Source organism: Schistocerca nitens, chromosome 1, assembly GCF_023898315.1.
Source record: "Schistocerca nitens isolate TAMUIC-IGC-003100 chromosome 1, iqSchNite1.1, whole genome shotgun sequence".
Classification (NCBI taxonomy): Eukaryota; Metazoa; Arthropoda; class Insecta; order Orthoptera; family Acrididae; genus Schistocerca; species Schistocerca nitens.
In genome coordinates this window covers 735,167,160-735,186,104 of record NC_064614.1, presented here as the reverse complement: position 1 = coordinate 735,186,104, position 18,945 = coordinate 735,167,160, and the positions used below count along the sequence as shown (strand labels likewise).

General features: G+C 39.5%; 1 protein-coding gene across 1 annotated transcript in view; it reads right to left on the bottom strand.

The window, feature by feature from the left end:
• Positions 1-18,945, bottom strand: part of LOC126197660 (sodium channel protein Nach-like) — a 140,030-nt gene that overhangs the window by 110,827 nt on the left and 10,258 nt on the right. The window contains exon 3 of the mRNA XM_049934658.1: positions 1,876-1,892. Within this exon, the coding sequence (XP_049790615.1) occupies positions 1,876-1,892 (17 nt within the window). The remainder of the gene's footprint in view (positions 1-1,875; positions 1,893-18,945) is intronic.

The following is an 18,945-nucleotide window of genomic DNA, read 5'->3' as shown; positions in this document are numbered from 1 at the left end:
CCCCAACATCGTGCAGCCCGCCTCCAGTGGTATCGCGACAGGCGTGAATGGAGGGACGAATGGAAACGTGTTGTCTTCAGCGATGAGAGTCGCTTCTGCCTTGGTGCCAATGATGGTCGTATGCGTGTTTGGCGCCGTGCAGGTGAGAGCCACAATCAGGACTGCATACGACCGAGGCACACAGGGCCAACACCCGGCATCATGGTGTGGGGAGCGATCTCCTACACTGGCCGTACACCACTGGTGATCGTCGAGGGGACACTGAATAGTGCACGGTACATCCAAACCGTCATCGAACCCATCGTTCTACCATTCCTAGACCGGCAAGGCAACTTGCTGTTCCAACAGGACAATGCACGTCCGCATGTATCCCGTGCCACCCAACGTGCTCTAGAAGGTGTAAGTCAACTACCCTGGCCAGCAAGATCTCCGGATCTGTCCCCCATTGAGCATGTTTGGGACTGGATGAAGCGTCGTCTCACGCGGTCTGCACGTCCAGCACGAACGCTGGTCCAACTGAGGCGCCAGGTGGAAATGGCATGGCAAGCCGTTCCACAGGACTACATCCAGCATCTCTACGATCGTCTCCATGGGAGAATAGCAGCCTGCATTGCTGCGAAAGGTGGATATACACTGTACTAGTGCCGACATTGTGCATGCTCTGTTGCCTGTGTCTATGTGCCTGTGGTTCTGTCAGTGTGATCATGTGATGTATCTGACCCCAGGAATGTGTCAATAAAGTTTCCCCTTCCTGGGACAATGAATTCACGGTGTTCTTATTTCAATTTCCAGGAGTGTAGATATGAGTCATACATTCAATGTGGGAGATTTTGTATACATGAAAAATGGAATTAAAACTGATGCATGGAGAAACGGTAGTTTTGGAAAGAGAAAGAAATGTTATTTACACTGCAAAATATCTTTATGGAAATATTCATATGGAACCTGGATCAGGTCTTGCCATCCATTTCTAGTCATAAGATGCCGTCTCTGAAACTAGTACATTGCCAACAATTGATGCAGTAGCTGATTTCAATTTTGACCCTGACACCAAAAACATTTCTGAGACTGAACCATTACCAACCTCTGTTATGAATGAGGCACTTGTGACTCAGAATAATGAACCAACTGTGACACCAATTGCTCAGACAGTAGCCCAGGATGTATCAATGTTGAGTTTTAGCTCTAGGGTTATTGAAAACCAGAGACATTTAATCTTAGCCCTAGGACACCTAAGAGGGGTTCACTGAACTCAGACCTTTTTATGTTGTTTAGTTTCTGTCCAAGTAAATGTCATACAACATTTTCCCTGTGAGACATTTCTTACTGAATACTGTATGAAACTTTAGCAACAATAAATTTTATAGAAAAATCCTCCTTTGAAAGAAAAAAAATTGAAACTTTTAATATGGGTTCAACAGCCCCCTTTAATTTATTTACTACACTATATTTTTCCATGTAACATTTTTTCTTCCTATCTCTACAACAAAGCAAGTCTTTGTTTTGTCTGTTAGCATTATTGATATTCTCAACAGTCAGTCTGTTTACTGAGGAAGAGATTGTTGATGACATGCAGCTGTTATTTATCTTGTATATTTCCAGTCAGCTAATGCAGTTCCTTGCTGTTCACATCAAGACTCACAAATGTCTTAAGGAATACAGTGTGCTTGATTCATCTTTAGAAAGGGTTCTGAATGAAATTTTAGCTGGCGATTCTAACTCAGGGAGTGAAAATGAAGATGGCATTATGGAGTATGATTCAGATTCAGAAAGTGATGTGGACGTTACAGACAAAGGAGGCAATGAAGGTAATGTAGCTTCATATAGTGACCATCAGGATGTGGCTTTGACCACATCTAAAAGAAGGTTTGTGACCACACAGCTCAGAATACCTAAGAGGTCTCTTGCAAATATAGTAGGGTAGCAGGCAGGGATAACTCCAACCTGTATTTACCATTCACCTGAAGATGTCTTGATGTTACTTTTTACACTTGACATCATGGATGTTACAGGAAAACATTCAACTGAAGGGGCAGTTAAACTAACAATTACTTCTACAAGTGAGAACATGCATCCAGCCATCCTGATGTAGATTTTCTGTGGTTTCCCTAAATCGCTTCAGCCAAATGCCAGGATGGTTCCTTTGAAAGGGCACAGCCGACTTCCTTCCCCATCCTTCCCTAATCCAATGGACTGATGACCTCACTTGGTCTCCTCCCCCAAATCAACCAACCAAGCAGCTACAAATGAGAAAGAATTGCATGCCTTTATAGGAATACTGATACTGATGTGTGAAAATAAGGAGAACTCGGTCAGTGTACATGATGTCTGGTCAAACATAATGGGTCAGCCTGTTTACAAGGGTATTAAGGCAAGAGAATATTTCAAGGAACCTATTAGAATCATTAGTTTTGATGATAAAACTAAGTGACAGCAAGGTAAGGAAACAGACAAGTTTACAGCAATCTGTGGTGTTTACAACAAAGTTAACTATCGGTTTCCACTACTGTGTAAACCACAGGTGCTCTTCAACATCGATGAGATGTTCAGCTTGTTTAAAGGACACTGCCCCTTCATAGTATTTATGGAGAAACCAGGCAAGAATGGCATCCTTATATGCGTGATGTAAGATGCAATAGATAAATACATCATAAATATGGAACTCTATGCAGGTAAAGTATAGAGTTTATCCAAGGAAGCATGATGTTCTGCAGCTGTCAATAAATGTCTGGTAGTGCCTATGAAAAATACTGGTCAAAATATTACTACAGACTGATATTACACACTCTACAAAGTTACTACAGTAGGAATTCTCCAGACAAACAAAAATCATATTCCAGGCATTATGAAGAACATATAAAAATCAAGAACTATATTCATCAGTGATCTTGTTCACAGACCCAACAACAGATAGGTCACCAGTTACTTCAGTGCCCTACAGAGTAAAAACAAAATCAAGTAAATAACTTGCTGATATTATCAGCATTTCACTAAGATGAAGGCACAGAAGGAGGAGAGATGAATAAAATCTATATAAATACATATTGATACCATTGCTTAAATGGCTTGTATGTACACCTGCAAGAGGGGAACAAAGAGATGGCTTCTATCAGTATCTTACTCTTTCATCAATATCTGTGCTATCAGTGCAACCATCACATTCATCCAGCAACATCCAAGATAGAATGAGAAGGAACACAACAAATTGAAACTATTTCTTTTGAAAGATGGGTTGGACCTAATGAAAAAGCAGGTAGCAGAAAGAAGTACTAATGTAAGAGGGTTAACTAACCAAATTGTTCAGTCAATGGGAACCCTTCTACAAAAGAAAATCAAAGAAGTGACAACACATGCAGACCAGTCTCCTGCCGGGAAAGGTCAGTGCCATGTTTATGTAAAACAAGCTATTACTATTAACAATATTTACAAGATGCTACCTTAGTTGAGATACATAAAACTTTTTATAGTTTATATTTTTTATCGGTATTCTATTTTAATACCTGTGCGTTTAGTTCACTGAACCCCCCCCCCCCCCCCCCTCCATTTCCTTCGGCATTGGCATCAATGTTACAAAACAAAGCTTAGGTACCGAACTCAAGGGTTACATTATCCCTGTATCCCTGTCTTACATGGAGAGGGGGGAGTTGTTATATCCGCTAATTGAGTTCGCAATGGTACTTAGCTTTAAGTTGTCTTCCTATGTTCTGTGCTTGTGCTACATTATCATTATCTGCGTCATAATCTTTTACGCATGTGCAAGCATGGAGATAGCAAAATTAAGTATATGGTTTTCATATCTGTATATTATTGAGCAGTACAGTACAAACCATAAAACTTACTCTGGAAGGAGAGAGGGATAGTTTTGGGCAGGTTAAAGAGGAAGATTAGGTCACTCAGATCTTAGGCTGAAATGAATCCATGTACAGTGTGGAAGATTGTAGACAAAGCTGAAGGGCAACTTCTCTTATTCTGTCTGTGTGTTACCAACAACTCTTGATCATCATTGTTTTCATGATTTAGCGATCTTTTTATTTCATCTGTATTTTTTTCTGTGTATGTGTTCAGAGATTATTTTAGTGATACTTTTCTGTGATTAACATGCATTTATGGTTTTCATATCTGTTTCATGATAATTTTTCCTTGTTAACAGACCATTTTTCCTTGTTTGCTTACTGTCTTTCAACATTCAGCAATCTTCTTGAATTTCCTTGGAGTCTTATTTGCCTTTCAGCAATATTTTCAGTATACTTTATACTTATCTTCTTTTCCATTTTGCTGTCTATTTCCTTCACATTCTTTCAATGGACAATTTATCTGAGTTCAGAAACTCTTCATCTTCTTCCATCATTCGGTAATCTTGACTTCTGCCAGAATCTTTGGCTATCCTCTTCCCCAGTACAATTCACATTTCACTTCAAATAAAAGCTTACAGATTAACTATTTGATTACTAACGAGAAGAGAAAGTGGAGTTATCTTAAACATGAACAAAGGAAGAAATCAGTGTAATCAGTGGTCACTGATTCATTGCGAACAGGGTGATGCATGACCCTGAATCCATACTTCATTGCCTGTATAGGCTTTGTAATGCAATGATGCTCTGTATTGCATCATACTTTGAGTAATAAATTTAAAATAAATGCAGATTCTATTATTGGCCATGCCATATCCATTTAAGGCTTCTGTTACGGTGGCCAGTAAATGACATTCCCGTATTAGTGCCGCCCAGTTTCAGTCGTTGTTCATCATTAAAAAGGTTAAAAAATATTTAAATGACAATGTTAGGACAAGGAATCACAATAGTATTAAAATAAAAATACATCATCCCTCTTGTGTCTGTGTTATTAATGTGGGAAATACAAAACTAAAATGTCACCACCATATATCTGTCATCATGAAAGGAGATGCATGAAAAAGAGTGAGATACAAGAAGCTGAATCTGATCCCTCAGTCAAATATTTTTTGAAACATACACACATTAAAAAAGTTTTGCATCACCCCTGTTCCCAGAAACACTGAAGATAGACATTGACTGTGGATATTGTATCACAGACACAGTCCCTTTGACTGTTCAGAGATGTCACTAAACCCGCCCAAAGATATACACAACCATGCATGAGCAGTACCTATTAGACGGAGGGGTTCCAACAGATGATCAGATCCATTCATTCCACCAGGAAGGAGATACACGGCTTGAGTTGTCTGTTGTTCAACCATGCCTAGATGGTCAATGCTGTAGTTAGATCATGTCTGCATTGTTACTTTGTGCTAGGAAGGGCTGTCAACAAGGGAAGAGTCCAGGCATCTCGGAGTGAACCAAAGCAATGTTGTCCAGACATGGAGTAGATACAGAGAGACAGGAACTGTCGATGGTGTACCTAGCTCAGGCTGCCCATGGGCTACTTCTACAGTGGATAACCACTTCCTATGGACCATGACTCAGAGGAACCCTGACAGCAACGCCACCATGTTGAATAATGCTTTTTGTGCAGCCACAGGACATCATGTTATGACTCAAACTATGCGCAATAGGCTGCATGATGCATAGCTTCACTCCTGACGTCCATGGCGAGGTCCATCTTTGCAACCATGACACCATGCAGTGCGGAACAGGTGGGCCCAACAACATGCCAAATGGACTGCTCAGGATTGGCACCACGTTCTCTTCACCAATGATTGTCCATATGCCTTCAACCAGACAATTGTCAGAGACGTGTTTGGAGGCAACCTGGACAGATGGAATGCCTTAAAAACACTGTCCAGATAGTGCAGCAAGATGGAAGTTCCCTGATATTTTTGGGGTGGTTTTATGTGGGGCTGATGTACACTGCTGGTGGTCATGGAAGGCACCGTAATGGCTGTACGATATGTGAATGCCATCCTCCAACCAACAGTGCAACCATATAGGCAGCATATTGGCGAGGCTATCATCTTCATGGACAACAATTTGTGCCCCCATCATGCACATCTTGTGAATGACTTCCTTCAGGAAAATGACATCACTTGACTAGAGTGGCCAGCGTGTTCTCCACACATGAACCCTATTGAACATGCTTGGGATTGATTGAAATGGGCTGCTTATGGATGATGTGACCCACCAACCACTCTGAGGCATCTATGCCAAATCACCATTGAGGAGTGGGACAGTCTGGACCAACAGTACCTTGATGAACTTGTGGATAGTATGCCATGACGAATACAGGCATGCATCAATGCAAGAGGACATGCTACTGGGTATTAGAGATACCGGTGTGCACAGCAATCTGGACCACCACCTCTGAAGGTCTTGCTGTGTGGTGGTACAACATGCAATACAAAATGGTACAATATGAGCAATAAAAAGGGCAGAAATGATGTTTATGTTGATCTCTATTCCAGTTTTCTGTATAGTTTCTGGAACTCCTGGAACCAAGGTAATGCAAAACCTTCTTTTTAATGTGAGTATATTGTTTCAGTGATCGACCAAGTAGCACACTGCATCAGTGTTATACCAATTTTGAACATCACTGCTGAGACCACTGCGAAAAGCATTTGTCAATCTATGAATTGCGCCTGCTCCACCACAATAACAATGGATCAAGTTAGACAATTCTAGTCTACACTTCTACAATCTCTGTTATTTATATGGTATTCAGCACTTCCAAACAACAGCTTATCACCTTCCCAGGAGACACCACCTTATCGAAGGTACCTTCAGTGCCAAGCGGGAAGGTTTGTGTGCTCCGATGAAGTCAAAAGCTGTGTCGGTGGTAGTGTAGCTACTGGCAGGGTCACCCAAGCTGGAGTGACAAAGGGGACAAAGTGTTTCCCACAACATAGGGCAGGGAGGGCTCTATAGGCATAGTGAAGCCGGCTTCTCTACAGGAGTAAACCTCATACAAATCCTGGTCCTCTGGCCCTCCAAGCTGGGGGTTGGACAAGCAGCTAACAACCCCTTCCCGTGAAAAAATTCTTGGTCAGAAACCTCAGAGCAAAGAAGCCAGACAGATTTATGGACAATGACATGACACTGTTAAAGGCAAACGAAAACAAGAAAATGACGTGTTTATTGGAACCTGGAACATACAATTGCAATTGATGTACAGGGCGGGCCCCCTGAGATCACTGCTACATCAACTCAATAAAACCAAGGCAGGCAGAATTGCCCTAGAGGAAATACGATTGCCTGGACATGGAGTCCTTGATATGGGAAGCTGGATAATTTTCTACCATGGTTCAGAGAGCCATCATGAATTTGGTACAGCGTTCGTGGTAAGACAAAAACTTAATCACCTAGTGAGTGAATTCATTGGAATAACATCTAGGATCTCACATAAGAGATTGAAGACCTGATTCTAAAACTACTCATTGATCAATGTACTTGCACCCACAGAAGTATCAGATGACCAGGATAAAGACACCTTCTTTGAGAACCTCGAGAGAACTTACGACAGATGCCCTGTATAAGACACTAAAATAATTATTGGAGACCTCAATGCACAGATTGGTAAAGAAGAACATTACCTTCCACCAATAGGAAAGCATAGCCTCCATGAATACACAAATGACAATGGCCACAGAGTCATTCAGTTTGCACTGTCACATAACATGGCTGTAGGTAGCACTATGTTCCCACATAAAAGGATTAATAAAGTAACATGGTGTAGCCCTGTCAGCGTACCTTCAACCAAATTGATCATATAATTATTGATGGCAGGCAATCCTCAAACTTACTAGATGTACGAGCTTACAGAGGAGTTAATGTAGATTCAGACCTCTACCTTGTAATTGTGAAACTAAGAGCTCAAATATCCAATGCAAGAAAAGTCTGAGGAACACCTCAAAGTAAGTATATGGTATTGAAGTTAAAAAATGAAGACATCTCTGAAACGTACTCTGAGAAGGTTGCTGAGAATCTTGCATTATACACCCCTAGTGTAAGTGATAACCCAGATCAGGAATGGAATGCTTGCAGGGATGCAGTCATTAAGGCAGCAGAAGAAGTGCAAGGGAAAGAAGGAAAACAACTGAGGAATTCCTGGTTTGATGAAGAATGTAAGAGAGTAAGTCAGGAGAAAAATCTGGCATACAGGAAAATACTTGAGAAATCATATACTCATTTAGCAGTAAGAAATTATCAAGATAAAAGGAAAGAAGAGAAGAAGTTCCATTGGAGAAAGAAAAGGGAATGGGAAAGAAAGCAGACTGAAGAGCTGGAGACAATTGGAAAAACAAATGACGCTAGAAAATTTTATCAGAAAATTAATAGTGAAAGAAGAGCATTTAAGCTGCACATCAACCTGTGTAAAATTAAAAATGGGACACTACTAACCGTTGATCAAGAGGTATTGGAGCATTGGGTAGAGTATTTCAGTAAACTGTTGGATGCTTCAGAGTCCCCTATTGAAGATACCCCAGTCGCTCCTGAAGATAATGCCATAGTACCAAGTAAAAGTGAACAAAGAACAATAAAGCACCAGGGACTGACAATATAACATCTGAACTATTGAAAGCTGGAGGAGTTGAGCTAAATTGTAGGATCTACAAGATTGTGTGCTTCATCTGGAAAAAAGAAGAATGGAATGTAGGGATAGTGTCTGGTGCGTAAAAAAGGAGATCTATTTGAATGCAGCAACTACAGAGGCATAACATTTTAAATATTATATGTAAAGTACTATCAAATATCCTGTTTAGTAGACTTTCACCTATAGCAGAAAATATTACTGGAAGCTATCAATGCAGGTTCAGACCAAGAAAGTCAACTGCAATCCAGGTATTTACTCTCCAACAAATAGTGGAAAAGACCAATGAATTCAATGTTGGTGTGCACCATCTTTTCATTGACTTTAAATCTGCATATGACACAATAAACTGGGCCAAACTTTATGAGGCAATGAGGGAATTTCAAGTGCCTGGAAAATTGGTGCATTTAGTAGAGGTCATCCTAAAGTATCCCCAGTGTACCGTGCGAGTGCAGTCAAGGCTGTCACCTCAGTTTCCCACTTAAACTGGGCTAAGGCAAGGAGATGGGCTTTCTTGCCTACTTTTCAACCTGGCACTTGAAAAAGTGGTACCAGGTATTCAGACAAGAGGAACTATCTATTATAAGTGTGTACAATTGCTGGGATATGCAGATGACTTGATTCAATGAGCAGAACATTTAGAGATCTACAAAGTGCATTTTCAGATCTAAAACTGAGTGCAGAGAAGATGAGTTAATGAAGGAAAGATGAAGTATATGTATAATGGCACTAACCAACTCTTACAGCCCACAATAACCCTTGATGGAATGACATTTGAGCGAGTGGAATGTTTCACCTATCTGGGTTTAAAGATAGAAGCAAATGGCACCACCTTTACTGAAATTATGGCTCACATAAGTGCTTCTAACTGATGCTACTTTGGAATTTTGCGACATTTTAAATCCAAGCTTATATGACGAGGGACTAAGTGCCGACTTTACAAAATGCTTATACACCCAGTACTTGCTTATGGCTCAGAAACATGGGCAATTGTGAAGCAGGGTGAAAACAAACTGAGATCATATGAAAGAAGTATATTGAGGAGGATTTTTGGACCTGTATATGAAAATGGGACCTGGAGAAGGTGAATAAATGGCGAACTTTATGATTGCTATAAGGAGGATGACGTGGTAAAGCTTATAAAGGTGTGTAGACTGAGATGGGCTGGACATGTGATGCAACTTTATGAGACAGATCTCGCAAGGAAAGCTTGCTGCAGTGAACCTGGTGGAAGAAAAGCAAGAGGATGACCTAGGTTGAGATGGAGTGACGAGGTTGGAGAGGACGCTGCCAGAGTCAGTTGCCATAACTGGAGGTCCACGGCGAAGTCCAGGGAGAAATGGCAGAAAATTATTCAAAAGGCCAAGTCCCATCCTGGGATGCAGTGTCCATGGAAGAAGAAGAAGTTCAGCTTGTAAAGAAGATTTCCATGTATCTCTGGTGGAACTTCTTTACGGAGAACCATTCACTGGTCTGTTGGACTTCACAGAGCTGTCCCAACTGCCACCAGACAAAGAATTGCCACAGCATGTCTACAGAGTAAAATAACACATTGCACACATTAAGATACCAACCTATAAGTGCACAGCTGTCAGAAAATCTTCATCAGTAGAGCTCTACAGGGCTGTGGCCATGTCATACTGTAAGACAATACAGTGTGACCCACATTCCACTCCCCCTGCTCATGCTCATATGAAGTAATTAGACAGGCTGACAACACCTATGACATTTTACTGCACTGCAAATTGATTACTGTTATGCTCAACAGGTTTAAACTCTCATGGACCCTACTTAATGCCACTGACACACCTGGAAGTAGCATTAACCCTGTATATAACATTCCACACATTGACATGAATGGCAACAAAATGACAATGCAAGTGAACTTATGTCAGTTCTGACCTGATGAGATCTCAGTCAAACTAATCAACAACATTATCATTGTGAGAGGACAATAAGATGACAATGCATTAATGATGGTACACTGCCAGGAACATTCCCTTGAAAATACGGACTCTTGTTGGATGTTGATCCAGATTCCATCACTTCCAAATTTTCAGCAGATGAAGTTCTCATGGTCACTGCTGCTGCAAAACATGATCAACTCCAGAATTTGTCACTGGAGCATGACAATTGAACTGCTATGGTACTATCACCTCCATTGCTTCAACCTCCACCACTCACCAACCTCAACATCCATGCCCGTATTGGATGACCTCACCACCTACCACCTCTCTTGCATAATTCCATCCTTTCTGACTGCTACTGATCATGCATGCTCCACCTAATCAACACAGTGAGAAATGGTCCAGCCATGCACCTGAGTAAGCAGCCAGTTACAGCATGGCTGGTCATGAGTACGCGCATTAAGACGAGATCTGCAGTAGCACCGTCCACATCCGTGTGCTCTGCACTCTGTGGTGCTGTAATAGCAATTGCATGATGCAGCATGGGCAATCTCTTTGGCCATTGTTACATTTCCAAAGTGGGATAATCTTTGACCTAGTTCAGTCTGAATTTCCGTGGTGTACACATATTCTCACATGTATCAATGCCCGCAAATAAAGTGTAGATTCATAGTATCCGCTATCTCTGTTATTTAACCTGGAGCATCCTCACCTATGACTAGTCTACAATGTAATTTGTATTATCCCTGTTACCTCACTTACATGGAGAGTAATATTTTTCTTACAATATCAATGTTCAAACAACATCTTTTGGCCTACAAATTTAGTTCCTTGTTGCTTTGTTTGATTTAATAATAGCATCTGTGAACCACTAACGCCAACATGGCATCTGACTGGGAAAAATGGTCACACTGCTGATTGGGAAAAGCAACCAAAGTGTTTATCCCAACAAGACTTAGTTACTTCAATATATAACACATAATACTATACATCAGATTTACTACTAAACCCTTTTATACACAAGGCTATCATTTGCCATTCTACCTCTTTGAGACCATTTTGAATGAATTCTCTACTGGTGCTTGGCAGAACATGATTATAATATTAAACAGGAAACACTTCCTCATGTTTTGCAGGTCATCAGTAAGCGATTCTTGTTTATTAATTTATATTATTTCAAACCACCTCTGTTTTGATATATTAGGTCTAAGATAAAAATTTGATGGAAAATGGTCTGCTGCAGCTGCTTGGTATTGTTTCAGAAACTAGAGCATTGAGATGCCTAGAATATATGTTGAGAAATCAAAACAGCAAACATGGGATCCTGTTGCAACGTTACTGGCTTCGTTACTCCATTAGGTGGGGAAAAGTAATGGCTATATAATCCTTCAGAAAAGTGCATATAATTTCTGTATACTATTTTTTCTTACTTAAAAATACTTGTTGTTATACCTTATAATCTGCAGATTTAAAATGGTTGGATGAAAATTCAATTTCCTTTAGAATGGACCACCTTCCCTACTGGCCTGCAGTTGTGTCTCATAGTTTATTGGTTTTCTCAATTGAATTTTCCTATTGATATAATTACCTGTGCAATTTTTGTTAGTTTTTGTGGGATGTAGCAATTGCTGCTTAAATAAAAGTTCATTTACAATAGTGTGACTGTTATCAATTGTATAGTTCCATTCACTTTGCTTCATCACAAAAAATGAAAGAACTCCCATGTAGATATCATTACAACTCTTTGTTCATCTCATCTACTGCTTTACCATGGGATCTTAAATGTTCATCACATTCCACAGTTGCATACTCCTAAACAAGCATTAAAATATACTGTGGTAGAGACATTGCTTCATGTGAAAAGCCTGATGAACAACCACAATTTCAGTTGTATTAAGATTTCTCACAATTGTTAGTGATTTATCTCCCTGTTGATATAATTATCTGTGCAATTTTTGTATGTTTTTGTGGTATGTAGCAATTGCTGCTTAAATAAAATTTCATTCACAACAGTGAGACTGTTATCAATTGTATAGTTCCATTACTTTGCCTCATCACAAAAATGAATGGACTCTTTGTTCACCTCATTTGCTGCTTAATCATGGGATCATTCCACAGTTGCATAATCCTGAACAAGCATTAAAATATACTGTGGCAGAGACATTACTTCATGTGAAAAGCCTGATGAACAATCACAATTTCAGCTTTGCTAATATTTCTCGCAACTGTTAGTGATTTATCTCTGTTTCATGCCCCTTGTCTTACAACAGGCCATTCACATGATGGGGCTATAGCTGGTTTAATAATAATCTGAGGATGATCGAATGTTTCTTTTACAATACACCACTCTGTCTCTTTACATAAAAAAGATTGTACACATTTTTTAATCTTTTGCTCAGTTTTATGTGTGAGGCACATCTCACAAAAATAATGGTATGGTACTAGCAAAGAAACAATTATTTTTGTTTAATATGAAAAACACGGCAATCTGCCTGTGCCATTTATTGACATACAAACTGTGAGAAGTGAGTACTACTACATACTTAGGATGTTCTTTGCAGTTGAACTGCATCAATATGTGGAGCCACAGTTTGTTTCTGGTTGAGGGATTCATAGTTTGTTACTGTCTCTGTAATATAATTTACCACAACCCAGCTTTCTATATGCCACAGATGTATATGTTTTTAATAATAATATCAATAATAAAAAACTTAAAATGTATTAATGTACTAATACTGAATTGTTTAATTGCTTTGAAATGTATCAAATATTTTATTGTAATAATAATAATAATTTGTTGTTATTTATTAGTGAATAATACATTTCTTTTGCATCCAAGAATTTGCAACTCAAAAAAATTAGGTTCTGAAAAGCATCTCAGTAAGTCAAAACAGTTAAGAAGTACAGGTGTCATTTAGTTAATTTAAGAACTATAATAGCAACAAACTCCCTCATATTTGATAACTCCATAATTTACATGACATGAAACTGAAATGTTTGCTCACTGTTAACAGTTCTTCACTACACACTACATTGGTCAACACTGGTCTACAATTATGCATATATGAATGTATAAATAGCGGAAACATTGTTTCTTTCAGTAGTTCCTACCTACTTTACAAGTCAGGTTTGTTGTTGACAGCTTATGAATGGGCATATTTACCTAGCTGTAGTGTTTATTGGTCAGGTCAAAAGCTCATCCATATGAGCAAAGCCTCACCCAAGTATCTGAAAAGTAGGGGAGAGTGGGGCACATTGAACCATAAAAAATATTTCTCCATGTTACTAATCCAATAATTTTACCACAGAGTTGTGATTTACAGATGTTACAGTTTAATCATTCAAGTATCAAATAGCCTTATATGATTGCATTGTCATTAATTGTTTTTTAGCTGCACACCTTTGAAGAAAATTTGGAAAATGGTTTATTGTGCCCCACATGTGGGGTACATTGAACCACTTTAAACAGGTTCATTGAAAGAACCTATTTAGCATACAAAGGAAGTGTAAATGTACTTTAAACATAATGTTTACATATATTCCACATGTGAATCATGTAATTAAATCTTAGCCACACAATCATGTAACTTATTTTGGAATTACCGAACATCAATGGACTCGAAGCTGATTCCAAATTTGAAATATGATTTTTGTCTCATTGTCACACCATCAGTAGCAGGTCGTGGGAGCATGTAAAGTATGTTGCTAGCTGGAACAAAAGCTTCATCCTTTACCTCCCATTTTTTCACTTTTTCTCAAAAATGATACCTGATAGTCTCCTGCGTCATCCTTCAGTTTCAAAATCTTCCCCACATAGTAAACTGGTGTTTTGTTTACTGATTAAAGAACGTTGCTCTGGATAAGCTGCAGCCCTCTGGGGTTTGGATACTTAAACTGGGATTTCGTTTCATGAACCCATAGAACGAGTCTACACCAGCCATTCCGTCCGTCCAGTTCTCAGGACATTTCAGACCATTTTTGATAGCCAACTCACTAGCTAAACTCCTGCATGTTTTAGTGTCAATACCAAATCGTATCTTAGAAGACTGCAACAAATACTTCACTAATTCTTTCTCCTGCTCCACAGAAAATACTTTACAATTGTCATAGTTTGTTGTCAATCTTTCACTGAAACCACATTTAATGTTCTGAACATATCGTCGAAGAGTAGGGTAAGATATTGAATGAGATTTACGTGCTTGGCGAACTGCCATGCCCTTATTAAGAACATCCTGTACAGCTTCTTGCATAACATCATGGTCAGTTTTACCTCTGTCTGTCTTTCTGCAGTGTGAATGAACCACCTTCAAACCTGATAATATAAAACAGGAATGCTGAACGTCTGTAATTTAAAAGCCTTAAATACCTACACATATGTTTTTACCCATGCTAAGGAAACAAAGTACAGAGTGCTTGTATTAGACAATTAAAAGATTCCTGGGGAACAATGGACCACCCTGGGGCACAATGAACCATGGCTCATTGTGCCCCACAAGAGCTTGGTTCAATGTGCCCCAACAGTGCATACTTCAAACAGAGCTCATGTGAGGTTATGTATGAACGTTGTTAATATTTGAAGATCTATATCATTAAAATACAGTACTGATATTGTTATAATGACTTACTTTGTTTAAAATTTGGTGACAAAGGATTGAACGAAATTCAATCTATCTACGTCTCCAAAAATTACTTCACTGTTGCGAAACTAACACATCATCAGTACAACACTAATGGCAGGAACTAGATCCTGCAGAAAACAAATGGCAGTTGGTAGAGCTGTACTGATAACATATGCACAGAGGAAAAAATAATTTACCACCTTATACTGAAATTATGCTACCTGATTCATTGTGCCCCGTGGTTCAGAGTGCCCCACTCTCCCCTATCCCATGTCGAACATGCAGGGGATAGACGGAAATACGGAAACACCACAGGCACAACACATTACCATGGTTAGCATGGTGTAGAAAAAGCATTGACATTCAAAAGAGCTTTGAGTCATCTGAAAACTGATAAATACTGGTCATGTACAATCTTCCTATGGGATCTTATGATATTCTTCCTGCAACATTATGGCAAGTTCAGATAACAATGTGGACACTGATCACACACCCTTCTCTACAAAGTAGATCACAAGGAGTCAATAATGTTGAGTCCTGGTGAGATTGGTGGCCAGGGGAGATGTGTCAATTCATTCTCTTGTTCATAGTTCACAGCCCCGGATCTACAATATTTCTGAACCAGGGCAAAAACTTGATAGTGGCACCCCCCCCCCCCCCTTCCCCCGAGTGTTTGAGATAGGACGTCAAAAATTTAAAAAAAGTGGTCTTTCAAAAATTATTCATTTTATAGCGCACATATTTCTGAATAGTATTCCACAGAGCGAAATATAGTGTTGTGCGGTAGAAGAATGCTGTGTGAACAGGTATGGCACTGCACTTTGGCACACTTAAGGCTGAATAACATGTCTTATGTTTCCTTGAACATATATGTTTCAACATATATGTTTTAACATATATGTTTGAGGAAACATAAGACATGTTATTCTGCCTTAAGTGTGCCAAAGTGCAGTGCCATGCCTAGTCACACAGCATTCTTCTATCACACAACACTATATTTCGCTCTGTGGAATTCACATGCGTATATTTTTAATGGAAGCCATCAAGTCTATATTCAGGTCAGTGGAAATTAAAATGTCCTGTGGTGCTTCTCCTGTTCCCAGTCAGCAGGTTTGACATCCTACCCCCCTTAAAAAAACTCACAATTAATAGTGGGTGGGATTATTTGTGGCTGGGAGAATAAGAAAATGGTTCAAATGGCTCTGAGCACTATGGGACTCAACTGCTGAGGTCATTAGTCCCCTAGAACTTAGAACTAGTTAAACCTAACTAACCTAAGGACATCACACACATCCATGCCCGAGGCAGGATTCGAACCTGCGACCGCAGCGGTCTCACGGTTCCAGACTGCAGCGCCAGAACCGCGCGGCCACTTCGGCCGGCGGAGAATAAGAACTTTTCAGAAAATTTGCACTCTTTATTGCCTGTTAGCTAATAATTTTCTCTTTTGTGTGATATAAAATTAAATGTAGGAGACAAAAAACCAGTGAAGATAAGCAAGACAGTACACACTTTTTCAGTCCTTAGGTGCCAGCATTTTTTTCTCTCTAATCTTGCTATAGCTTTACACAGTGTGCTTTGCTCTCTGCGAAGAATCTATTATTTATTTATTTATTTAGCCATCTGTGGACATTTTAAAATGTATGGATGTTGTCGGTTACGTAAATTCATATATTTATACAGTTTGTTGTTACATGTAGTTAAACATTGTGACATATAAGTTATTTACAAAGCAATTTAAGATTTTTTTACTAGAGCGGTACATGTTATCTGCTTCTTTTATTTTCTGCGGCAGTTTATTATACAGTTTTACACCTTCATACAAGAAGCTATTTTGAGTCTTATGTTTATTCTTCCTCTCTAGATGAAGACAGTGACTTGTTCTTGCACTATAGTTGTGAAAACTGCTATTTGTGCTATAATTTTCTATATTTTTCTTGATGTACACTATAGTTTGGAATATAAATTCACAAGGAACAGTCAGAATTTCTAACATTTTGAAAAGTTTTCTGCAGTGGGCCCACTTACTGCTTTTTGTTATAATTCTTACTGCTCACTTTTGCATTTTAAATACTGTTTGTAAATTCTGAGCACTGTTTCCCCAGAAAATAATACCATAACTGATTACTGAATGAACATAAGTAAAGTATACAGTTCTCAAACATTCACTGCTGCATGCAGCGTTACCGGTACCTCATCAAAGTTCGTCAAACGTTTTGCTACCTGAAAAATCAAAATGTCGCTCTCTAACAATGAAAAAGCTGTTAATACGAATAGTACCCAAAACTGGTTTGGTTTCATGATCTGATTATGTCTATTTTGTCACTGTCTGCTAGACTGAATGAATATGCCTTTCTAATATTGCAGCAATTGTAGCACACGCCAAACAAGCGAGACTGTTTTGGCACAAATGGTCACTTTTTTGTAGGCCTACCTCATTTACATAAATAACAAGTCAGAACACAGTTCACAAAGTACCAACATCAAATGCCTATTAGGCCTACTACAAACAAAAAGTTCTATGTTAGGAAATAGTTTCACATTTCATTGATAATTTCCAATTTCTCAAGCATGGGATCAAAAAGAAGTTGTACGAAAATTTTTATATAAATTTGTAATCGTCATATTCTTCCATACAATTTGTGTGATGTTCCTGTTTTTTCTCCTTTCTCGTTCTAACAAACAATGTTGTCATCACTAATTCTGTACGTACTCCCGTCATTGCCAAAACTCATCCTCCTGTTAACTTCACTGAGGCTGCGGTCACAGTCGCTCCGATATTAGTGGATTCTGCTGGCACCGACGTCGACCAGAGACGGCCGATTTTTTCAAACCAGTGCGCCAGTAAGTGCATGGTCACACTATATCTTCCGAACTGACGGACTTTGGACGACAATTGATGAAATCTGAGGTCATCAGTCCCCTAGACTTAGTACTACTTAAACCTAACTAACCTAAGGATAACACACACATCCATGCCCGAGGCAGGATTACAACCTGCGATCATAGTAGCAGTGCGGTTCCAGACTGAAGCACCTAGAACCGCTCGGCCACAATGACCAGCTTTTATTTCTAGATGCGACGGAGATTTGTCTGGCAGAGACATCACGTACACTAAATACACATTCAAAAATCAACTTATGATTCATTCAGAAATCATTTTCGAATGTGTTCAAAAATGTTTAAAATCCAACAGGGATGCGTTTCGAAATCATACGAATAATCGACATACCAACGTGCACTGGATGCTAGGTTCATTGTGAAACAAGGTTCTTTTCTTCAAGAATATGAATCTGGCGGCCCCTGAAATTGCCGCCTGGGGCAGATAGTCCAGTTTTCCCCTGCTAGATCCGGGCCTGCCTGTTCACGAAACCAGTACTGGATGATGCATGCAGTATGAACAAAGGCCTTGTCATCTTGGAAAATAGCATAACCATTAGGGAACAAACACTATAACATGGGATGGACATGATCACCAAGGATGGTCACATAATCCTTGGCAGTAATGCAGCCTTGCAGAGAAACCATGGGATCTGTGGAATTCCGTGATACAGCTGCCCAAATCACGAAATACCCACCATGCTTCACTCTTGGGATGTAAACTCGGACTGAAGCTGGAAACAGTGTGAAAGGAGACTCATCCGACCAAATGATACTCTTCCATTGCTCCATAGTCCAGGTTTAATGGCATTTACACCACTGATGAGTGGTTTTGGAATTGCAGCTTGCCCCACAATTGTCTACTTTCGGAGCTTCTTTCATGTTGTTTTGGTGTGACAAGATTTGTGAGTGCAACATTCAGTTTCGCAGAGATTTTTGCATCTGTCGTCCTCTTACTTTTCTTTACATTCTTCTGCAATGGCCGTCCATCAGGGTCACTCGAAACATGCTTTTTTCCGCGTTGTGACTTGGCACATGAC